The sequence below is a fragment of the Neophocaena asiaeorientalis genome, unplaced genomic scaffold (assembly GCF_003031525.2).
Source record: "Neophocaena asiaeorientalis asiaeorientalis breed wild unplaced genomic scaffold, Neophocaena_asiaeorientalis_V1.1 scaffold547, whole genome shotgun sequence".
Classification (NCBI taxonomy): Eukaryota; Metazoa; Chordata; class Mammalia; order Artiodactyla; family Phocoenidae; genus Neophocaena; species Neophocaena asiaeorientalis.
Window position 1 is genome coordinate 1,578,605 of NW_020185330.1, and position 25,950 is coordinate 1,604,554.

The 25,950-nt window shown below is 33.7% G+C and overlaps 1 protein-coding gene across 1 annotated transcript in view; it reads left to right on the forward strand.

Moving 5' to 3' along the window:
* GPR137C (G protein-coupled receptor 137C) overlaps positions 1-25,514 on the forward strand; it is a 54,214-nt gene extending 28,700 nt beyond the window's left edge. Inside the window, exons 6-11 of the mRNA XM_024734758.1 lie at positions 4,447-4,490; positions 6,031-6,259; positions 22,486-22,635; positions 23,870-23,995; positions 24,165-24,283; positions 25,337-25,514. Of these exons, the coding sequence (XP_024590526.1) occupies positions 4,447-4,490; positions 6,031-6,259; positions 22,486-22,635; positions 23,870-23,995; positions 24,165-24,283; positions 25,337-25,514 (846 nt within the window). The remainder of the gene's footprint in view (positions 1-4,446; positions 4,491-6,030; positions 6,260-22,485; positions 22,636-23,869; positions 23,996-24,164; positions 24,284-25,336) is intronic.
* The last annotated feature ends 436 nt before the right edge of the window (positions 25,515-25,950 follow it).

Below are 25,950 nucleotides of genomic sequence, written 5' to 3' on the forward strand. Positions count from 1 at the left end.
GAGGGAAGTGTACTCTATATTATACCGATCAGGAGACAGATCTTCCCTCTGACCCTAAGGTAGACACTATCTCTAATTTTCAAGGATGTTTGCTGTGCAAACCCCTTGCATAGTAGAAAACCCGGCATGCAGAAACCTGCAATATTCCAATACATGATTTCCAATACAAATTTTCCTTTTCTTATCTCCTATCTTCAAATATATCTCATATAATCTGTGCTCACTGCCTTTGTCATCTTACTTCCTTGCATTTTTTCCTGTCATTCCACTGAAAACTATTCAAGATACCTCAATCAAATGGTTGTTTCTTAATTATTCTTGACTTTTTGCAGAATTTAACAATGGCTGAACTTTCTTCCTTTCACCTCTAAAGTACTCCACTGCTGTGACCAGTCTGATTCTTAAGTCTGTGTCCTTTGGTCATCTCTCTTTTCTTCACTGTTTGGGCTTTTTCATTTTGACTAATAAATGTGAACATATCACAGGTTGATTTCTCATTCTACATCTGCTCCCCCAAATATATTCTACTTTGAGTTGCAGCTGTCACCTCTGTAGGTGATTGTGATTTACTTCTTATATTCCAAAACTCATCTGCCATCTCTATTTCCGCCTATATCTAATAAATTTTAAAACTAAGAATCAATTCTATGACCTGACTTTTTAAAATTGTTGTCAGTGGGACTTTCATTCTATCAGTTCTTTAGATTCAAAACCTGAGAATGAGATTGCATGGACTCACTCAAATGCAAGAGTCTTTTAACTGGAATTCTTTATGCCATTCTAATCCATTGTCTACACTGTCACCTAAGAAATCACTTGAGCATAAAATCATATTACAGAGTTTGTGGGAGTTAAGGTCTAATCCTTTGACATTTTTATACAGGGTCTCCATGATTGGACGACTGCTTTCCCCTTCAGTTTCTGCTTGTGCTGTATTTCCCATACTCACCCACACCACAACAACATGCCAATGTACTTGCTTTGACCTAAATTCACTGCTCATTTATTCAAACATTTTCTGAACCTACTGTGAATCAGGTATCATGCTGGGCACTGGGGCTATACATATGAGTAAGTTACAGTCTCTCTTAAGAGGGGAATAAAAATGTAAACAAATGCCATAAAGTATGATTTGTAATGCAGGGTTACAGAGTGGTTTCCCTCTTCTTAAGGCACTTAAGGTGACAACATAAAAAATGACAGAGTAAGGTATTGAAGGATGAGTTGGAATTTGCTCTATGACCATGAAATCATATTTCAGGTAAAGTAAAAGCGTGTACAGAGGCACGGAGATGTGAAATTAAACCCCTTATTTGAAAGTTGTAAATAATTCAGAATGAGCAGACCATAAGATAGAAGATGGGGATAAAAGGATATAATGATGGGAAGGTGGAGCTAGGTGATAAAAGACCTTTTCTGTATCAAAGGAGTATGGGCTTTTTCCTGGAGTAGTATGATCAGATTTACTTTTTTAAAAGAAGGTGTTCCATCATAGTAATAATTTATTCAGGCAAGAATGATTGATAGATGCTAAAACTAGCGTATGGAAGTGTGACAAATAAAAGATATTTACTAGTCTCTGAATACCTCTCCACATGATACTCATTACAGTGGGAAAAACAGTAACTTAACTGTGGAGAAACCTGGTAGATACCATCTTAACCAATGATCAAAGTTAACCTCACAGTAATGGGACAAATCAACACCATGAACCTCATGATATAATGCACTGAGAAGAATGCAGCACCATCATTTCTGTGGTATTCCTACCAAAACGCAAATTCTGAATCTAATCATGAGGAAATATCTGATAAACCCAGTGAGAAGCATTCTACAAAATCACTGGTCTGAACTCTTTAAAACTGAATATCATGAAAGACAAAGGGGAAAAATGGCAATTAAGGAATTAAGTATACATGAAATCTATGTGTAATGTATAATCTTGGATTTTTCCCTCCCATAAATGGCATTTTGGGAACCAAATGGCAAAATCTGAGTGAGGTCTACAGATTAGATAATAGTATTTTATCAGTATCAATTTTATGATTTTTTTAATCATACTGGTTATATAAGAGAATTTCTTTTTTAAGGAAGTATACATTGAAATATTTAGAGGTAAAGGGGCATCACATATGCAACTTACTCTCAAATGATTTTTTAAATCATATATAGAACATGTTCACGTATAGGACATGTTTATAGCAACATTAATCACAGTATCCAAAAGGTAGAAGCTGCTCAGGTGAACATCAGTGGATGAATGTTTAAACAAAATTTGATATATACATAAAATGGAATATTATTCAGCCTTAAAAGGAAGGAAATTCTGACACATCCACATGTGTGATGTCATGGATGAACCTTGAAGACATTATGCTGAGTGAAGAAAGCCAGTCACAAAAGGACAAATATTGTATAATTTCCCTTATATGAGGTACCTAGAGTAGCCAAATTCATAGAGACAGCAATTAGAATGGTGGTTGCCAGAGGCTGGAGGGGAGAGGAATAAGGAGTTATTGTTAGATGGATACGGAGTTTCAATTTGGGAGGATGAAAAAGTTTTGGAGATGGGTGGTGGTGATGGTTGCACAACAATGTGAATGTACTCAGTGCAATGAAACTGTACACTTAAAAACTGGTTAAATTATAGTTTTATGTCATATATATTTTAGTACAACTTTTAGGTAAAAATAAAACATGTAGAGAGGCGAGAATAAAGGAAAAATAGCAAAATGAATAGTTATCTTCTAAAGATACAGATGGAGTTAAGAATGGAAGCAGAGAGACCAATTAAAAAGCTATATAGTAGTAAAGACAAAGAAAACAGATGTATCTGAGGATGATTTAAGTGGTACAATTTGAGATTAAGAGGGTAGTATTTTAAAATCATCTATCACATCTAGCTTGTTCACCAAAATACAATAGATATGAGTAGATGCACAGGCTGCTATCTCTGCCTGAGCCTTTACCTGTCTAACACTCATTTATCCTTCATAACTTGACTCAAATGTGACTTCTCTAAGTCCTGCCTACCTGACCCTTTACACAGTCTCTTCTCTTTCCCCTTACCTCTCACCATTTCCTGCACTGAATTAGTCTATCCTCCTTCTTAGCTGTTGTGGTAGCATCTTTTGCATTGATGACATAATGTTTCAAAATAGTTGGTTTATCTCTTTCTTCCATATACTGAGCTCCTTGAGGGCAGAACCAGTTACTGTATGTATGAATCCATGGTACCCTTTATAGTGTGTGCTCAGTAACTGTTTGAATGGAATCAGTAAGTTATTGAGTACTTACACTGTTTTCCTTTATATGTTCTGTACTTGCCTCTTTCTTTCCAGGCCCCCCCACCCCCCGCTCAAAGTTCATACTCTATTTCAGTAGTCTTGTAATTAGTCTTTCTACTTCTAGTCTGAAGTTTCTCTGCAGTTGCCTTACGTTGATGCCAGATTAATGAAATTCTGTGATTTGGAGTGCTTACATAAAAACCCTCCATATCTTCCCATTATCTAAATAATAAAGTCCATATTCACCAGTTAGGAATTGAGACCTTCCACAGTATGTTTTCAGAAGTTACCATGTTTATTTCAAATTCTACTTAACCTACCTGATTAACTTTATTCATCAGATATTTGAGGACCTGCCTTTTGCAAGGCTTTATGAAGAAAGTAAGTTCACTAAATATGATCTCATCTTTGTGTTCATTTTTTGTTCCCTTCTTTCTTTTTACTATTTTATTTCATCTTAGGGGTAAATAATATTTGGAGAACACTCACCCATATTCATATTTAAGTAAGTTTTTCCATTTTAAGACAAAATATGAGTGATATAATGAAGTTTAAAATAGGTGGCAAGCCATCCTTCCCATTGTCTGACTTATTTGCAAAACAGAAACAGACTCACAGACTTAGAGAATGAACTTATGGTTACCAAGGGGAAGGGTAGCAGGGAGGGATAGTTAGGGAGTTTGGGATTGACATGTACACACTGCTATATTTAAAATGGATAACCAACAAGGACCTACTGTATAGCACAGGGAACTCTGATTGATATTCTGTAATTATCTAAATGGGAAAAGAATTTGAAAAAGAATAGATACATGTAAATGTATAACTGAATCACTTTGCTGTACACCTGAAACTAACACAACATTGTTAATCAACTATACTCCAATGTAAAAAATAAGTTCAATAAATGTTTAAACTGAATTAATTGTTTAAAAATGTAGAAATTTAAGATTATACCATAGAAAGTTATTAATTTATTGTATTAAACCTTTGGAAATCTGCCTATGTTTTCTCCAGCGTAGTTCAACTGTTAACTTTTGAGTTTTACTTGCTATCTATTATTATTTGTTTTATCACTTTGAAACACAAAATCAAAACAAATTTAAGAATACTATATTACACGTGTTTTCAAAACTTTCTTTCTGTACTCTCTTTATAGGTTATATGTAAAGTCAGATGTGCAACTGAACTTAACAAACACAAGTAAGTTTCATGAGTAGCAAGATCTATATTTTTTTTCACAGTACACTTCCCAAGGTAGAAGGGCTTTGTAGTTGAGGATGCCTTAGCAGTTTTATAGAAGATCAAGTAGTTAGATTAGTTCATAGGAAGTGAATTGAGTAATCTGGTCATTCCCCTTCAGCAGTATTGCTGCCAAACACCTTTTTTTGCTGCTCTGTCACTGGCCCACTTCAGATGTCAGATGTTTTAGTACTGTTTCATAGGGTCCACAAATACTCAAGATAGATTATGCTGTTTAGAGTGAGAATGTATAGTACAGTTCCATGAAATAAGTAATATTTCAGTACTGATTCACCTCAGAAATGAGATCGCTAAACCTGGGAATCAGAAGCCTTGGGTTTCAGACCAATTCTCCCACAAACTTGCCAGCTATGCAACTCATCTAACCTCTCGGTACTTTTGTTTCCTAAACTACTATAATCCCCTGGATGCATAGATAATTTCAAGGTCCATTTTGGGTTTCAAAGTATATAATTATTATTTTTATTATTTAATCTGAGAGAATATTAGGATCTAAACTTCTCAAACTAAAATCTTTGTACTTTGCATGTATACTTAATAAAGATTTCTTGTTACAGATTACACATTACCTTCAATTTTTCCTTGTGTAAATTACTCCCAAAGGCAAACAACACTTTATGATTCCCACTATTGAAAGTGACCAAAATGGAAGATATTAGAATGGCAAATAAATTTCTAGATCATGTTAATTTGGGGTATAAATGTATTTGAACTAGGATTACTTTCATACAGGAAGCTGTTCCGGCTACTTGATACAGACAGCCACACCTTACCTGAAGAGTTTAAAAATTAGAGGTGGTCCAATATTTTTTAGGGGGAAGTGGTTAAGCATTTTACTTTGGGAGTAGTTCTGTATGCATAGTAAATACGCAACTTTATAAGAAGATGAGGTATTGATGAGTGTGTGAAACTCTACGTATATTGTCCCTATGTTCCTCTTTAGTCTTGTTTGAAAGAAATGTTTGCTATAGATAATCAGATGTTCATAAAACTGAACATTGTTTAAAACACATTTCCCTTACCTCTTAAAGTTAATATTAGTGATCAATTTAAATTTATATACTGTATATTAATTTTCCAAGCAAATTATAAAAACCTGATAATTCTTAGAATGGAAAGGTCAGTGAAAATGTGCTCAGCAGTTACGAAAATGAAAAATTCAGGATTATTTGAATTAATGTTAAAATAGTCCAATATTATTCTTCCTGGTAGAGACAACTGAATTCAAGTCCACATGAGATTATTTTTAAATTAGTGCTTTAGAATCTCATGCCATTTTTAAATGGCTTAGATACTAATTTCATAATGACAAAAATATCCCAAGTAACTCTGAGTAGTTATTAAATTTGTATTAAATTAAATTACAAGCAGTTTAAACTGAAGGAATTATTGTACTTAAAGTAAGTACACACTAATTCAGTATTAAGTTTAATTTCTCTTAGTTTTTTAAACATCTAATAAACTCATTTTTTTCTTTCAGAATTCTGTTGCATTTGGGCTTTATATTGGCAAGCCTTCTCTTTTTAGTGGTGAACTTGACTTGTGCAATGCTAGTCCACGGAGATGTCCCAGAAAATCAGTTGAAATGGACTGTGTTTGTTCGAGCATTAATTAACGATAGCCTGTTTATTCTTTGTGCCATCTCTTTAGTTAGTTACATATGCAAAATTACAAAAATGTCATCAGCAAATGTCTACCTCGAATCAAAGGTAAGTATATTACTTAAATTTATACTTGAAAATCTAACTCAAATCTTCATCCTATGAACCATATTTTAATGGAAATTTTATAATTCTTTAGAAAGCATTCTGAATGTCAGGTACATTTTTGAGCATGAAAGAATGATCACAAGAAATTAAAAGGTATCCAAAACTGAGCCCTTACTAAACAATGGTTTTTTTAAAAAAGAAGCTCATCATGAGCATGTTGTATTTTCTATGACTTATATCCTCTACCCTGGAGGCTAATTAAATGATAGAAACCAGAATTTATACAAATGTATCACAAATAGTCTAATATACAAAGCCATACTAACAACTGAAGATTTCATCAGTAAGAGTGACAGTATTGCCGTTAAACAAACTTACCGCATCATGTCTATTCGTATTTGGGTTAGCAACGTTAAGATGTCATATTGGTAAAGGGGTGTTTATTTGTATAAAGGTTTAGAAAATGTTACTTCACCCCATAATATGAAGTCCCTATGACACATTTGAAACAGCTAGTCATGTAACTAAATTTATAAATGCCTTGCTTCTCCCTTTCCTTATACTTTGGGCCAGTAAACAAAAACCAGTGTTAACCTATTAACAGAAAACCATGAATGTTTCTACTGTTGTTGATTGACAATGTGGTTGAGTGATGAATCAGTGTCCCAGTGTATGTATGGCATTGGATGTGGGGCATAGATGTATGGATATTGGCTCATAGCCCATCGCAGGCTGAGTTCCTCATCTATGCTTCCAGAGTGGTGTTGGGCTCATTGGGCTTATGCATACATCCAAGCTTGCTTTAATGTGGCATCATTGCCTATTCACTGAAGATAAACAAGATAGTGTCTTAAACAGAACAGTCTTCTGAAATATTTTTAGACTTCTATATTGTTATTATCCTTAATATAGTCCTACTAAAGTTAATTAAATGCATGGTAATTAACTTGTCCTTTAAGTTTACGTGGAGATGTTACCTTTATTTTTTAAACATGTATCAGTAGAAATAACAATATAGAAATAGAAATAGAGGAGAGAGAGAGACAGATAGACAGACTCACTTTCAACCCATTAATCTCCCCGGAAAATTATTTTATTCAACTTCTAAACTTTTACTTCCTAAAAGTTAAATATTTTAGCTAACTCTGGCTTCAGTTTCAGTGTTAAGAATAATACACTCACTGTTGTTGTGGTGCATAACCTTTTGGTGTAGCAACAGCATCTTTTCATAGCGTGATAACATCACCATAGAATCCATACCTCTTGTTGTCTAGTGATAAAGCATACACAGATGTGGTTGAATTTAAAGAGCTTCTTTTCTGAATACCTAGCAACTTTATAAGTTTGGTTTTACTCACTCTGATACAGAAAATTCTCTGAATAGAGTTAAGTTGCCAGTCTCAGGAGGGAAGTTCATCTGATAACTCCTCCAGAATTATTTCAAATACCTTTCCCTCGCTATCATATGAAAGGTATTAAATTTAAAAGGTACATGGATTCAGAATTCTCTAGGAACACTACAAAGAAACATGTTCAAATACACACCTATAAAGGTAAATATAATATGAGATATTCGATTATTTGTATTATATGTTCTGTAGTTCTTGGTCTTCCTAATTAGGGTATAAACTTCTTTATTCAAATAGTACATCATCTTGTTTTCACATTCTCTTTGTAAAATCACTAGGCTCATTTTTGTGTTTTGACTTCTATAACAACATATAGTCATGGCCATTTCTTTTATTCAATCAACAAATGTCTGTTGAGCATTTATATCCTCCACTTTCAAACTGACCTTGTTTCTTGCTGTCTCTCAGAGAGTTTCCTTAAAGTTCAGACTTCAGTCTGTTTTTCTCTTTATTCTTCCTTCCTTCTTCTACATATTTTGTAATAATGAGATCCTCCATGATTTGTCTCAACCAATCTTACCTACCTTATTTCTAAATGGCACACAGTATGCTTCCCTGTCTGTATATCCTTAGGCCGTTTCATCTTCCAGGAATGTTTTTCCCTCCCAGTGCTCTATTCCTGTTTGTCCTTATCTTACCCAACTTTAAAGGCATAACTCTAATGTTTCCCCTTTTTATGACCTCAATTTGGTCCCTTCTCCTCCATCTCCAGAATAAAATTTAGAAATAACTCTCTATCTGAATTCTTTTAAATTTAATTTTATTCTTTTAGCAACTAGACCAGTGCTGTGATTCAGTTCTTTTTCAAAGTAGCAACTCTAACTTGCGTTTTAAATATTAGTTATTGTCAATTTGAATAGTTTATTTCTGCTCTTTCATTTTTAAATTTTTGTCACTTTGTTCCATATCTATGTTCTTATATAGATACTTAATTTATTATTTTGTAAACTAATAAAGGTATTAAGAGCAATATGTTTTCTCAAGTACTGCCTTGGCAACTTTCCATAATATCGCTATATTATAGCAACATTCTTATTTAACAAAAACAAAGAAAATTTTTCCGTTTGGATTCCAGCCATGTCTCAAATACTACATATTTACACATCAGTGCGAATTACACATTATCTCTACATATAGATAGATATTATCTTTACACTCCCTTTGGTGGAAAGTCTAAAATTCAGATATCTGTCCTCTTCAGGTCCCCTAACCTCCATAAGAAAGTATCAGTTTTACCCTCTGCTTGATTGTCCATGCATACGAATGTGGCCTACTAAACAATGTAGAATTTCTGTACTCCCTGTTCTTGTTAGAAAAAATTTACTATCAACTGTTAAATTCAAAGGCTTAATTGCTGGAAAAATTACCTGAAGTATGTACAGTCTGTCCATTTCCCTGTCTATTCCATATCTTCTCCTCTGCCCAATCCAGTTAATTATAGAGTTGTATTCTGAGACTGCATTGTACCCTGGATAGAATTGTCTTTCCCAACATATACTGTGACATTATGCTTTGGCCTACGTCAAGAAATATGTACGAAATTCTTGTAAGAAACATTTATCTTAAAGTCTCTACTGTATTATGTTGTTAAGGATATTGTCCATACAATCAGTGTTCCCTAGAAAAGATCTTTTCCTCCAATTCAGTACTAGGTAAAACATTATTGATTAAATTCTTCTTTTCCTTGGCTACTATGTTGTTCAGAGACAAATATGTGACTCACCTTTATATCAATCGGAGATGACCTTATGATACTCATTTTTGTTTCTGGGTCTACCTCTAGTTTCATCTCACTTTCTTACCCCCACCCCCGCACATTCCTATGTTTATTTTTTATTCTGTGTGTATCTCTGTAACTACTTCAAATTCTCTTTTGCAATGAGGGTGATATAAATAAAAAATGGGATTGGATATACTTTGGGATATGTTTATATCTCTTTTTCAGGTATATTGATTTTTTAATTAATGTGAAATCTTAGTGAGAGACAGTATATCATAGTGATTAAGAGCTGGAAACCTAGGATCAGAGAGATAATGATCTAAATAAATCCCATCTCTCCTGCTCATTGGCTGTATGGCATTGCACAAGTAACAGTACATCTAAGCGTCACTCTCCTGATCTGTAAAATGGAAATAATGACAGTATTGATCTCATAGGCTGTTTGAGGGTAAAAGTAGTACCTACCTTATAAAGATGTTATAAGAATTAAATTAAAATGCATATAAAGTATTTAGTATAATACCTCGCACTTGGGAATGTGCTAACTTACAAATGTTAGCCATTATTATCCTAATGTGTGCTAAGGGATGGTAATGTAGCTTCAGGAAGTTCTTGAATACCTGAAATTTTTGGCAAATTGTATCTGGAGACAGATCCTACATATGTAATCAAATTCTCAAAAGGAACAGTGTAAAAGAATAAGGATTACCTGAAGAACAGGATCTCTCTTTTAAATAATTTATTGTAATTTTATTTGACTCTATTTATATCCCATCCCACACAGATTTTGTAAGGGTTGAAGTCTCTGATAGATTACATTTCATTGTTTAACTCATTTTTCTTAGAAATTTTTGGAACATGTATTGTTAAAATTATGTAATGGCCTTTTTATTTGTTTTTTTTTTCTTTTCTTTTTTATTTTTTTATTTTTTTTATTTTGCGGTACGTGGGCCTCTCACTGTTGTGGCCTCTCCCGTTGCGGAGCACAGGCTCCAGACGCGCAGGCTCAGCGGCCATGGCTCCCGGGCCCAGCTGCTCCGCGACATGTGGGATCTTCCCGGACCGGGGCACGAACCCGTGTCCCCTGCATCGGCAGGCGGACTCCCAACCACTGCGCCACCAGGGAAGCCCTTTTTTTTCTTTTCTTGATATTAGCTTTTAAGTTTTTGTCTATTGCTGACATTTCAAGTGTGTCTCATTAACTTTAAACAAAATATTTTAGAGTTTTTTTATATAAACTCTTTATAGGGTAAACAAATAGTTTATATTTATTGATATGATTGTTGGTATTGGTCCTTTTCTCCCATTAAGGTTTTTTATTGCTGTTTGCTTTGCCTTTATTTGTATGAGTTCTGTGGTATATTTGAATTTATTTACTTTTATCAGAATTATAACTTTTAACATTAAAATGCATACAATAAAATTATTTTTATTCTAATATTCCTTTCCATTTTAGAAAAAAATAAGCATATTTATAAGAATATAGGAGACATATCATTTTTAATGGAAAAAATAACCGAATGGCACAAAAAGGTGTAAACCGATGGTAGATGCTTAGTCCCTATAATGGCAAGTTGGAATTATCTACATGAAAGACCACTCAAAGGTGGGGTGGGAATAAGTTAAGCTTTCAGCCTTACATCTCTGGTCAAGGACACATACAATTTTATACCTGGATAAGAGTGTAAAAGGAATCATTATCTGACTCAAGGTCAGCTTATCTCCCTGCCCAGTTAGCCATTTACAAATAATGCATTTTCTCTCTCTCTCCCGAATGTCTAACAGTTTTAATTACTATGTAAACCTTTCTGTCCCATGTTCACTCAATCCTTGAGCCATATTAATTAATGTATTAGGATGGAAGCATCATTAGCATCTTGCAGAGACACAAAAACATTTAGCTAAACTACATTTCTGATCTTTCATGCAGACCAGCTGACCCTATAAGACTAAAGAAGGAGTGTATGGTAATTTAGGCCATAATTAAAGAAATAGGCTAAAATGCCATTAGTGTCTCACTTCCACCACCCTGAAATATGACTTCACCAGAATTTGGTGAGGATGGTGGTTAAAAAAAAAAATAGAGGCTGCATCATCCTCTGTAATAGGAATGATTGCCACCTTCCCAATATTCTGTTATAATTTCTCTCCTGAGTCACTGGGATTTTCTTTATCTATCTTAAGCTGTGGTACGTCTTTAATTTACTGCTTTCATTACTCCAGTTCTTATACCCCAAGCCTTATTTCCTATTCTGTTCTATTCTTTTGCTGAGCCAACCCTCCATGCACTTATCCCATTTGAAAAATCCCTGCTTAAAACCCTGGGTTTATATCTTTTACCTACTCCTAAGCTCAAGTAGCTTTCCCTTATACTTCTAGACTCTTTTACTAGACCAGCCAGCATTTTCAGAATTTTTTATTTTTCCATGGTCATAAGGTCCATCCACTAAAAGCCATCTATTCTGTAATGGTAGGGTCATAGGAGCCAGAGATCTAATTTCATTGTGTCTTAGCACAGTGAAACTCTTTTTGAGACTGTTTTAGGCCATATAATTATCAAAATACATCTTAAAATTTACTAATTGAGACTACCTTATTTTCTTATTTTTCATTCTAATTTCAAAATGGAAGTAGCGTTTGTGAGATGAATTCAAAAACTATGTGCAGGGTTCTACTTCTGGTATTGGCTGAGTAGCTTCCATTGGACCCAACCTTCTACAGAAAGCAAAGATAAATTCTGGACAAAATATAAAAAGCACTGAAGGCACTGGAGAGCAACCCCTTAGAAGAAGGAACCGACGCTGAGTGAATTTCCTATTTTTTACAGCTTCTAGCCTGAGGGAAAGTCCCATCCATGGGGCAGCCAAAACTTGAAGAGAAACCTTCTATTTTACTTGCTTGAAGAATCATAGGACAACATTCAAGAAACTATTCCAGATGGAAAGCGAGTGGGAAATCTCGGGAAGAAGATAGCCAGATAGAGGAAGCTCCAAATTCTGATTATGAACTCTGCCAAATTTTTATCTGATACCTGAACTAAGCATGTGCAGGACATACTCCAAGCAGCAGCACAGTTAAGGATAACGAAATTGAACTGAGATTTCAGCTGCTATCCATTCATGGGAGATCGTTTGGGATTTGAGTCTAGGCAGGTTAATTATTTGCTAAAAATAAATTTTAAAAAAAATTTAAGGGAAAAAAAGAAAAATCAATACTTTTCAGAGGACTATAACAGCATCCAGACTCTAAAACATGGCACTCACAATGTCCAAAACACAATCCAAGGTCTCTAGATGTATGAAGAAACAGGAAAAATTTAACTCATACTCAAGAACAAAAATCAAAACTCAAAAAGCAATCATTGGTGGCAGTCCCCCACAGATGACCCAGATGTTGGATTTATCAGACAAAGATTTTATAATATGCTCAAGGATGTGAAGGAAAATATACTTGAATGAATGAATAAATAAGAAATCTCAGAGAAATAGAAACTATTTTTAAAAACTACCAGAAATTTTAGAATTAAAAAATACAATATTTAAATAGTCACTAGTTGTGCTTAGCAGCCGATTGGAGATGAAAGAAGAGTCAATGAACTTAAATCAACAGAAATTATCCAATCTGAAGAACAGAGGATATTGGGGGTGAAGATGATAATAAAATGAACAGAGCCTCAGGGCCAAATTATGTATAATTGGAATTCCCAAAGGAAAAGAGGGAGAAAATGAGATTGGAAAAAAATATTTGAAGAAATATGACCTAAATTTTCCAGTTTTGATGAAAGACATAAATTTATAGTTGCATGAAGCTCAACTAAGCCCAATCAGGATAAATATATAGAAAATCTTACCTAAGTTCATTGTACTCAAAGTGCTTAAAACCAAAAAGAAAAAGAAAATTTTGAGAGCAAAGAAAAATGACATATACATAAGGGAACATTGATTCAAACGATCACTCACTTCTCACCAGATATAATGGAGCCAGAAAACTTGGTAACAATATCTTTGAAATGCTGAAAGAAAAATGCTGTCAACTCTGAAATCTACATCAAATGAAAATATTCATAAAGAATGATGAAGAAATAAAAAACATCTTCAGATAAAAGAAAACTAAGAGGGTTCATTATCGACGGACCTATACTACAAGAAATGCTAAGAAAATTCTCAGACTGATGGGAAATAAAATCGGCTTGGATTTTAGCTCTTCAGGAAGGAATGAAGAACACAAGAAATAATAAATATGTGGGTAAATATAATTTCTTAATTTCTTTAAAATAAATGTGACTGTGCAAAGCAAAAATTATAACATGTGAGGCTTACATATGTAGATATAATACATAATTCTCTATATAGTATATATAACAACTATAGCACTGTAGCATCAAGGGCAAGGCCTATATGGTTGCAATTCTCACATTTTACATCAAGTGGTATGATATTAACTATTGCTTAGACTATGAAAAGTTAAGGATATATATTATAATCCTTAGAGCAGTGATTCTCAAACTTTTTGGTCTCAAGCTCCCATTACACTCCTAAGAATTATTGAGGACCCCAAAGAGCTTTTGTTTATGTAGATTATATCTACCTATATATACATTTTAGAAAAAAAAATTGAGAAATTTTTAAAATATTTATTGATTCATTTAAAATGCCAATAATAAATCCATTATATGTTAACATGAATAACATTTTATGCTAAATATATTTTCCAAAACAAAAATAAATAGCGAGAAGATTGACATTGTTATACATTTTGCAAATCTCTTTAATGTCTGACATAATAGAAGACAGCTGGATTTCCATGTCTGCTTCTGCATTCAATCTGTTGTGATATGTTGTTTAGGTTGAAGTATATGAAGAAAATCCATCCTCACAAATATATGTAGTTGGAAAATGGAGGAGAATTTTAATAGCCTTTTCAGATAATTGTGGATATTCTTCTTTAATACTACACCAAAACTCTGAAGTGGAGGTTTCTTAAAGGTTAGTTGCCGTGTGGAATCTAAAATGATATTAGTGAACTTTCTGTACTCTCCATTGGTCTATCTTGCACTTTGAATGAGTTTGTAACATCATGCATTGATCATTAGAAAAGAGTGGTCACAGATCTTCAAAATGTTGATACATTTCATTAGACAATAACCTAAATCACATTTGTTAATATCACCAGCAATCTCATTAGAAAAGTATTTAAGTTTTGGGAAGCTGCCAGTCTTACAGTGGATACAAATGCTTACAAGTTTTCAAAAATTCTGATTTTCACTTGAAAGTTCATATTTCATCATTGGCCATAAATACTGTCAGATGTTTTCTTTGACATGACAGGCTCATTTCATTTATTTTTCAAAAAATATATGCCCATTAACCAAGTCTGAATAACCATTGTTTGTCTGCCATAGTTGTCTGTTAAGTAGAAAATGGGATTTTATGAAAAAAGTGGTTAGTTCAGCTCACAAGTCAAGTAATCACATAAGTGCTTCTCCTCAAGACAACTACTATGCTTCAGGATGCGGCAGAATTTCTTTAAGTGAATGTCTTATTTCATCACACAGAATATTAAATAGACATGTACTATAGGGTCAATATTTAATAAATATTTTCACTGCTTCATCAATGATATTCTTTTTTCTTTCTTTTCTTTTTTTTTTTTTGGTCTGCATTGGGTCTTCATTGCTGCGCATGGGCTTTCTCTAGTTGCAGAGAGCAGGGGCTACTCTTTGTTGCGGTGCACAGGCTTCTCATTGCAGTGGCTTCTCTTGCTGCGGTGCACAGGATCTAGGCGTGCAGGCTTCAGTGGTTGCAGCACTCGGGCTCAGTAGCTGTGGTGCACGGGCTCTAGGGTGAGCGGGCTTCAGTAGTTGTGGCTCACAGACCTAGTTGTTCCACAGCATGTGGGATCTTCCTGGAACAGGGATCGAACCCATGTCCCCTGCATTGGCAGGTGGATTCTTAACCGCTGTACCACCAGGAAAGTCCCTTCATCAAGGAGATTCTTAAGTGAAGCTTTCTTTTTTAACTGGGAGTGCATAGTAGTGAAGAATACAATACAGTTTGGTGACACTGCATTGATTTGTGCTAAGACCGAAAGTTTTACCCACCATTGCTTTTGTACCATTAGTGAGCTTATCAGTACAATTGGCCCAGGATAAACAATCAGAAGAATTTTCAACACTTTGAATATTTCAGTACTACTTGTGTTTCTTCTCAGGCATTGACATAAAAGAATGCCCTCTTGGATGATTAGTTGCTACTGAATGAATATAAACAAAATGCTGAATGAATTTTGAATATAAACAAATTATGAATATAATTGATGAATATAAACAAAATTAGTCCTTCTATATCAGATTAATATATTTGTAAGGCAAAAATACAAGTCTATTGACAAGACGTTAAATCACTATGTTTTAAGCTAAATCTTTGAATCAGTGAATTTCTATCTTGGAAAATGACAGTGCCATAATTTCTTTCATGGACTTTTCATCCAGCAGGCATTCAGCAATATTAACTGTACAAGGCTTTACTAGTCTCTCAGCTACTATGAGTGCTTCGCCAGCCAATGCAATATAGTAATTTAGCCTATAAAATGCCTGAGTGGCTTTTTAATTTCTAGTTTGGAAAGTAATAAAAACAATTTGTGATGTTTAAAGTGCTCACCACACCTGCATTTAAAATTTCAATTCCTTGTGCTTGAAACTCTGAATGATTGGTCTCAAAATGATGCTGCAGCTTAACTTGGACATAATGTTCTGTCACAGCAGACACAATAAGGTAAATTATTAACGTTTATAAAACTATTGAAAGTTAGTTTTCATTGCACTTCATTTGATAAAACAAAACAAGAAATCAGTTTCACCCAATTACTTTGATGTAGATTTCTTTCTTCATTGAACCAGAGAATTCTAACACTTTCATCTTTCTCAGCATCTTAGAGGTAAACAAAGAAGCTGTATGTAGAGAAAAATATTTTTATTGTGACAAAATATACATAACATAAAATTTATCATTTTAACCATTTTTAAATGTACAGTTCAGTGGCATTAAGTACATTCACACTGTTGTGCAACCATCACCACTATCCATCTCCAGAACATCTTCATCATCCCATACTGAAACTTCGTACCAATGAAACAGTAAGTTCCCAATCCTCAGCCAATAATCCATTCTTAAATATGAAAAAAATTATAAATTTTTCATCTTAGAGTAAAATTATTAATTTCTAAAATAGTTTAATATTAAATTAAAATTTTTTAAGTGTTTGAAAAAAATTCTTAAATATTATAAAACAAACCTGTAAATTGTACCTATTCTTGTTGTGCTGCCATGTAGATACAAGGAAAATTTTAGGATTTCCAAATAACTACTCATTTGGTAATAATGAGGTTTTATCAGATATAGCAGGTATAACCAAAGAAAACTAACAAGAACCCAGTGAAGGTACAGAGAACAAGCTGAGTTAAACTCTGAAAATGCATATATTTATACCCTAATTCTATTATATCAGGAATCTAGAAAACACAAGAACACACATGTACACAGAGTGTTGAAACCATCATATATCATAGAGCCACTGGGAAACTCTGCTGTATATACAAAAGAGAATGAGAATATAATAGGCAAATAACATCTTAGTACTCTTTTTTTTAATCATTTTGATTTTGATCTTTAAGGTCCCTGGACCACATTTTAAGAACTGTTGCCCTAGAACAACCACTTAAGGCAAAAAGCAAAACAAAACAAAACAAAGAAATAGAAAAGTATAGTTAAAAGTTCAATGGGTAAATTAAAATGGAGTTCTAAAAAGTATTCAATTAACCCACAAGAATGCAGAAAATGATGGATAGAGGAACAACAAATAAACAATGTCAACAATAAAGCACAAGAAGGGCAAACAGAAAGCAAATAGTAAAATGTAAGACCTAAATCTAAACATATCACTAATTATATTAAATGTTAATGGAGTAAACACTCGTGTTAAAATGTAGAGACTGTCAAAATGAATTTCTAAAAAAACAAGGCCCATCTATACTCTGGCTTCCGGAATGCACTTTAAATAAATATAAAGACAGATAATAAGTTAAAAATAATTAGATGGAAACTAATATACTATTCATTCAGTAAGTATTAGAAGACACTTTAATATCAGATAAAAGAGACTTCAAGACAAAGGGTATTACCAGATATAAAAAGGTAAGCAAAGAATATTACCAAATATAAAGAGGTACATTTCATCAGAAAGACATAAAAATCATAAATGTGTACATGAAGCCAAATAGTAGGAATAAAGAGGGGAAAAAAGACTTACCAAATAGTAAGAAAAAAAGGGGGAAAAAATCTCTACAATCATAGATGGAGATTTTAATGCCCCATACTCAGAAGTTGATAAAAGAAAAAATCAGTAGACATAGAAAATCTGAACAACACTATCAACACCTCTGAGCCAACTGACTCCCAATAACTGGAGAATATACATTCCTTTCAGTTGATCATGGAAATGGTCATCAAAATAAACCATACAGTGGACCATAAGACAGGTATCAACCAAAGAATGAAAAGGACTGGAATCAAAGAATGTAGTCTGGCCACAATGCAATTAAGTATCAATAACAACATGATATCTTCTTAAAAATCCAAATATTTAGAAATTATGCAACATAATTACAAATAACCCATGGGAAAAAGAAGAAATCACAAGGGAAATTAGAAAATATTTCAAACTGAAGAATAGTGAAAAACAATATACCAATATTTGTGGGATGCAGCTAAAATAATGCTTGAAGAGAAAAATACAGCTTTAAATGCTATATTAGAAAAGGAGAAAGATATAAAATCAGTGACCTAAGGTTTCACCTTAGAAAAAGCTGGGGGAAACTATGAAAAAGTGTTTTTTTGGTTTTAAGTAAAAAATAACAACAATGAAATGTTCAGCCAATAGGGAATAGAAGGGATGTTCCTCAATCTGATAAAGGAGGTCTGTAAAAAACCTGCAATCAGTGTCATACTTAAAGTATTGAATGTTTTGCCCCTAAGGTTGGGAACAAAGCAAGGATGCCCACTCTCACCATTTCTAGTCAATATTCTAATAAAACAAAAACAAAAAGGTATGAAATTGGAAATTAAGAAGTAAAACTGTCTCTAATTGCAGATAACATGATTGTCTGTGTAAAGCATCCTAAGGAATCTACTAAACAGCTACTAGCAAATTCTCAGAAAATTACATTGTATTTTCATATATACCAGGAGCAATCAGTTAGAAAATGAAATTCAAAACGCAATTCTATAACATTAATAGCATAAAAAAACAAAATACTTAGGAATAAATTTTGCAAAAAACAAGCAATACCTCTATACTAAAAACTATAAAGTAATACTGAGAGAAATTAAAAAGACATAAATCAATGAAGACCATTGTTCATGGATTGGAAGATGCAGTATTTTTAAGATAGCAATTCTCCCCAAAATGATCTATAGATTCAATGCAATCCCAATCATAATACTACCTTGAGGTTTTAAAAATAGAAATTGACAAGTTTATTCTAAAATTTACATGGAAATAAAAAGGACCCAAAATACTTTAAAAGTAGCACTTTCCAATAGAACTTTCTGCGATGATGAAAATATTCTATATCTGCACTATTCAGTATGTGAATACTGAGCACTCGAAAGAGGGCTAGTCCGAAAGAAACCGATCTTTTAATTTAATTTAGTTTAAATGTAAATATGTAAGTACTCACATGTGGCTAACGGCTATTATATTGAACAGTGCAGAAGGTAACTCTGAAAAAGAAGAGGACTTAGACTACGTGACTTTGAAACTTAGTATAAAGCTACAGTAATTAAGACAGTGTGTTACTGGCATAAAATAGATCAATGAAACAGAATAGAGAGCCTGGAAACAATCCACACTTATATAGTCTTTGATTTTTGACAAAGAAGCTAAAGCAATTCAAAGGGAAAGGAAATCTTTTTAGCTAGTAGTGCTGGAAGAACTGGTTATCCACATGAAATAAAATGAAACTAGTTCCATCTCATATTATACACACACACACAAATTCAAAATGGATCGCAAACTTAAATATAACTGAAAAAATTCTAAAGCTTTTAAAACCAAACACAGGAGACTCTCTTTACAATTTGGGTATAGGCAAGGATCTCTTAGGCAGGTCATTGAAAGTAATCACAAAAGAATAAATTCATAAACTAGACTTAATTAAAATTTAAAATTTCCCATCAAAAGACAAGACTAAGAAAATGCAAAGGCAAGCCACAGACTTCAAGAAAATATTTGCAATACATACATCTGATAAGGAACTCATTTCCAGCATACATAGAGACCACCTACAACTCAATAATTTTCAAAAAGACAACCCAATTTAAAAATGGTCAAAGATATGAACAGACTTTTCACAAAGAAGATATACAAATGGCCAATAAGCACAATATCATTAGTCACCCGGGGAAATGCAAATTAAAACCAAAACATCCACCAGCATGGCTAAAATGAAAAAGATTGACAGCCCCAAATGTTGTCTAGGAATTGGAACAACTGGAACTCCCATACTTTGTTGGAAGTACATCCATTTTGGAAAAAGATCTGGCAGTTTCTTATACAGCTGAACTTAGACCTACCGTATCACCCAGCAATTCCACTGTTAGGTATTTACCTAAAAGAAGTGAAAGCAGCGTATGTCCAGAAAAAGATTTGAATAAGAATGTTCAGAAACAGTCCATCAACAGAAAAAATGGATAAACAAATTCTCACGTAAACAAACTCATGTAATTATACAGTGGAATTAGTGTGGCTAACTGTCCTGGTTTGCCTGGAACTGAGAAGTTTTGGGGGACGTGGGACTTTCAGTCTAAAACTAGGAAACTTTTTTTTTAATAGGAAACTTATGAGCAAACCAGGAATTGGTCACCCTAATAGTCCACCTCAGCAATACAAACACCTAACTACTGGTACATCCAACAACATGGATGAATCTCAAAACATTATGCTAAGTGAATGATACCTACACAAGGAGTTCATATCCTATGATTCCATTTATGTGAAGTTCTAGAGTAGGCAGAACTAAGTTGTGGTAAAAGACAAAAGCAGGAGAGTATTTGTGCTGGGGAGTTGGCTGATGGGGAAGGGATGTGAGGGAACGTTTGGAAGTGATGGTAATGTTCTCTATTTGTATACACATTTGTCAAAACTCAATGAATGGTAAGTTGAGGTTTCTGCATATCTGCATCTAAAAATACCTGTAAACAAATACTGAACTCTAGTTAATGATATGCATGCTGGAGTGAGGTCTAACTCTTCTTTACTTGTCAAGTGTGGAATTTCTAAAAATGTGGTATGTAGATGTCAGAGGTGGAGGAAGGGAGAATCATTCCTTGAGGATTGCTCCTGAGTGGAATTGTTTGTCATGACTTTTCAGTTTAGGAAGATTTTCTTTAACTTTTCGAGAGCACTTTCCAGGTGGCTGAATCCTTATCTTTTGTTTTGTAATCCTGTATTTTGTGAGAAGGATCTTATTTTGTTTTCTAAATCGGTGGGCTTCTTTCTCTGTTATATGTATGTAATTTGACTGCAATTTTATTAATTGCTTTGATATTATTCTTTGCTCTTTTCTCATACTTTTGTAGTTTTTATAGTATTTACAAGTATAAGCAGAGTATCTCCATATTATAAGATGTATTTTTAGCAGTCACTTTATATCTCAAAGCAGTGACTGTATATTTACTTATGATTATATTAAAGGACAGTAACGCTTACAGCATTCTAACTTTTCTTGCTACCTAACTTTTCTTTAATAATATAGTACTTTTAAAATGGAAACTGGATTGCTTTTAGATTAGCTTTTTATTAACAACATTTTTGGGGGGGATTCACAAAAATAAAAATGTACATTGTAGAAAATTTTAGCCTTGATTAAAAAATTTAATCTTACTATACTAGAATTTTATTTATTTTCACACATCCTTTTTGTTATGGTAGTAGGTGAACTCAGAGAAGGTACTCTTGCTATTTCAACATCTTTCAAGATATATTTCATCTTTTAGTTTGCTTTCTTCTCATATACCTCTAAAATGTGTTGTTCTTGTAAGGAAATCAGCTATAATAATGGTTCTCAATCCTACCAAACCCAGTGACCCCTTCTAATAACATTTTAATAACCTATTTCTATCTGAAATTAATAGATTGTTTAACATACCTACACACACAAGTTCAAATGTTCAGTGCAATTGCCCTAACTGTAATATAAAGAGGAAATAAAAGGAAAGTAATTAATAAATATTTCAGTATGTAAATTTGGGGCGATGTAGTAGTCAGATGCTTGTATCTATACATAGAAATTGTGACTGAGACAGCTATAAATGCACACTGTTACAGGTGTGTTGCTTTGGTGCTTTACATACCACAAGCAGTATTGTTGTCAGTTTCATGCCTTTCTGAAATAGTTGACCATTCTTGATAAAGTTCTGAACAAAAAACGAAGGACAAATTTCCCTCAATTTACAGTATTTGGGGAAATGGTGAAAGGCTTAGTAATAAAATATTTTGGATTTGAAAGTGCATTTGGGTGCCTGCATCATTTTGTTATCAACGTAACAGCATCAATAGAGGAATAACATCAACTAACAGAATCTAATAGAACAAAGCAAATAGCACAGGAGTTGTATTTCTATTTTAGTTTTTCATCTTACTGGAAATTAAGTTGTGTCAAATAGACTAATGCTTTTATTTCCCATTCTTTTCTCATTATGACAAAACTACCTCTCTGATTAACATCAATTAAAGCTCAGATCTTTTGCCAAGTTGTTTATTCCTATACTACTTAAGGTAACCTTGGCAGAAAAAAATCTTCCTCCAGCTGCCACTGGGCAAGTTGGCAAAGAACTTATTTGTATTAACAGGATAGTTTAAACACAAGTGGTTCTAAAAATAGGAATTGTAAAGCAAGATAATCAAGAGTTTATTTCAACTGGTGCTCACTCCGTGTTTTCTAGGAGTGCATTGCAAGAGGTGACTATATTGTATATGGATGAATGGCTTGTCATGACAAATGTGTGGGGTTTCGTGATGATGAATTTTTTTTCTTTTAGGGTATGTCTCTGTGCCAGACTGTTGTCGTAGGCTCTGTAGTCATTCTTCTCTACTCTTCAAGAGCATGTTATAATTTGGTGGTGATCACCATATCTCAGGATACATTAGAAAGTCCATTTAATTATGGCTGGGATAATCTTTCAGATAAGGTAAGTACCTAGCATGTATTGCCAATCTTAGTGTATGATAATGAAGTTGGCCTGACTAGGAGAATGTTTTAAGTGTTTGACTTACAAACACTTTTATGGAATCTCTAGCTACTATCAGTAATCATACTTAAAAGTTCTATGTTTAAAAATCCTCATTTATATGTGGCACTTGAAATCACTCTTCAGAGAGAACTTCTCTCAAAGTAGTCTTTTCTTTTCTTTTTGTTAATAATACTAACAGTGCCTTAAATCTATTGGTCATAAACCTATTTTACTAGTTTTTAAAGGATAGTATTTAAATATCTCTAGATAAATTGGTTGCCTGTCATTAGCTAGTGAATATGGTTATATATTTAATTTGTTAGGATGAAATTAATTCTCTCTTACCCAAGAGCTACATATAACCTAAATATTTGGTTCAGTTTTAGATGTATGACTTATGAAAATCTGGCATTATCAGTCTTGATAATGGGAGAGCATTCGTAGTTCCTTGGATGTCCAGGTGTTTTCTGTAGTGATTCCTGGTGTCCTAGCTATGCATATTTGACTTCCCAGCATTCTCCACCCTTTTCCTAGAAGTACATTTCGACATGGGTACATGTCATATCTTTATTTATATTAATTTAACTTTGTACTGAATTTAAGGCATTGTGGGATACTATTTTATCTGAATTTCAGTTACCTTTCTAAGAAGGAATTTTCACGTGTGGTTCCATGTAGCAGATTCCCTTCACTCCTTTTCCCATTTCTCTCTTCCCACATCTATTAGAATAGAAACAAATCCAACATGGAGTTTAAGCCCAAAAGCATGTTTTTAAGTAGCAACAGAGCTGAGCGACTTGCATGTTACATTTCTCTACAGGTATAACTCAGGGTAAGTGTAATTATTTTGCCTTTGGAGCAGCTGGAACCAGTAGTCTCTTTTATAATTCTCCTTAGACTATGGGGCCTAAACTGTCACCCCATTACCCATGTATTTAAAATATTTTCATAAATTGATGTATTGAAAAAGTTAGTACCTCTTTATTCTACTTAATAGCAAAGCATTTTTATGACCTTTAAAGGGTAGATATCACTACATGAGAAACCATAAAATATAGAAAATTAATTTAGAGTTTTATGTGCTTGTAAGTTGATGTTTTAACTTACCCTACCTGAAGCAAGTTGATTGTGGAGGGTGATTTCTTACACATAAAACAGATTTTAAAATTGCTCTGCCATATTCTATTTACAGGCTCATGTAAAAGACATAAGTGGAGAAGAGTATATAGTATTCGGAATGGTCCTCTTTCTGTGGGAACATGTGCCAGCATGGTCGGTGGTACTGTTTTTCCGGGCACAGAGATTAAACCAGAACTTGGTATGATGTCATAATATTACCTAATGTTTGTTCTCCTTATTTTAAAAAATAATGGAACATTTATATTGATTTTCTATTTTTGGCAAAGACTAAAAAGCATTATAGATCCAGGCCTCCTTTCCTAGTTGAAAAGTAAATCTTCTTATGCTATCTAATACTTTGTTCACAGGCACCTGCTGGCATGATAAATAGTCACAGTTACAGTTCCAGAGCATACTTCTTTGACAATCCAAGACGATATGATAGTGATGATGACTTGCCAAGACTGGGAAGTTCAAGAGAAGGAAGGTAGATGTACTGAATTAGTACTGACATAGATTCAAAAGAACAAATCTAAGCTTTAACCCAAATATGAAAAGGGTGATTTGCTGATACATGTCAATAAATAAGATCATTTAACATTGGAGCTTAGAACAGTAGATGTTAAACCCATGATGGGACCTGTACTATAAAGAATTATCATCTGATTCTAAGCCCATATATTACCTTTATTTGAGAAATGCCTTTGGGGGTAAAATGGTACCATTTCATTGCAGGATTCCTTGTTAGTTCAGAGCTGATGGGGGTTGGTGAGCAGGGAAGAAATACTATTATAGTGATTTTATATGTTTCCATATCTAGTCTGCTGTTCAAAATCCACAGAAAAACCCTAGATAAACTCTTGCAAAGCTTAGTGCCATAGAAAAATCTTCATGTGCCCTACTTGTTCCAAAATCTTTGCAAGTCCATACCATTAGCTATGTGGCAGTGCAAAGAGAAAGCCTTAATACACACCTTAATGCTTTGAGTTTGATGTAAAAGTTTGATGTAAAGCCTTAATGCTTTGAGTTTGATGTAGCATTTTCTATAATCCTCACTTCATCTGGACAAGTTACTTAACCTCAGTTTTTTTAGTCTGTTTTCATCTGTTAGATAGGGATGATAATAGAACCTATCTGATAGGATGGCTGTAAAGATTAAATGAGTGTGTGTGTGTGTAAACATACTGTACATATGTATGTATATTCACATATACATATATATACACACACACAAACATGTCTTAGAATAGAACCTACTACATAATAAGCACTATGTTGTTATTATTATTATCTGATAATCAAGTTCGACTAGTTTTGAGTGGTATTAATTCATTATTTTCTAATATGTGATATAGAATCAAGGATATTAGATAAAAGTCATTGAATTTTGTAGAGAACCATTATGTTATTTAGCAAAGAACATATTTCAATATATTCGATACTAACTGTATTATAAAATTCATTGAAAACTAACAATGCCAACATGACTTATTACATCCTGATCACAGTCCTTTGGCTTTTTTGCCCTTTTTTGTTGCAGTTTATCAAATTCACAAGGTTTGGGCTGGTATGGCACCATGACTGGGTGTGGCAGCAACAGTTACACAGTCTCTCCCCACCTGAATGGACCTATGACAGATACTGCTCCTTTGCTCTTTACTTGTAGTAATTTAGATATGAACAATCACCATAGCTTATATGTAACACCACAAAACTGATGGCATTACCAAGTCGTGATTCTTCAATGGTTTTCCATGAATGTGTATATCCTGTGTGTTTAAATTACATCTACATAAACATTCCATTATCTGTTGCAACCGAAAACAAAGCCTCGAAATGTGGCCACGTCCAATGGGGGACACGGCTGTTACTTTTGACCTCGTCCTGGTAAAATGAAGTGCAGTGGAAAGTTTGGAGCGGGAGAAAAGAGGGATTAGATCTTAAGGCACTTGATGGCCTCCAAGCATCCTGACTTTGGAACGTCAAATGCATAGTTGCATATTTGCACTTTTACCTTTGTCCTGAAAGAGTGCACTGCAGTCCCCAAAGTCATACCCAGTGTTCACATTGGGATATTATGTTGTACACCAAATTAGGAGGCAATTTCCCTACAAAAATCAAAGCCTGTATATTCAGCAGGGTACTCCATGTGGA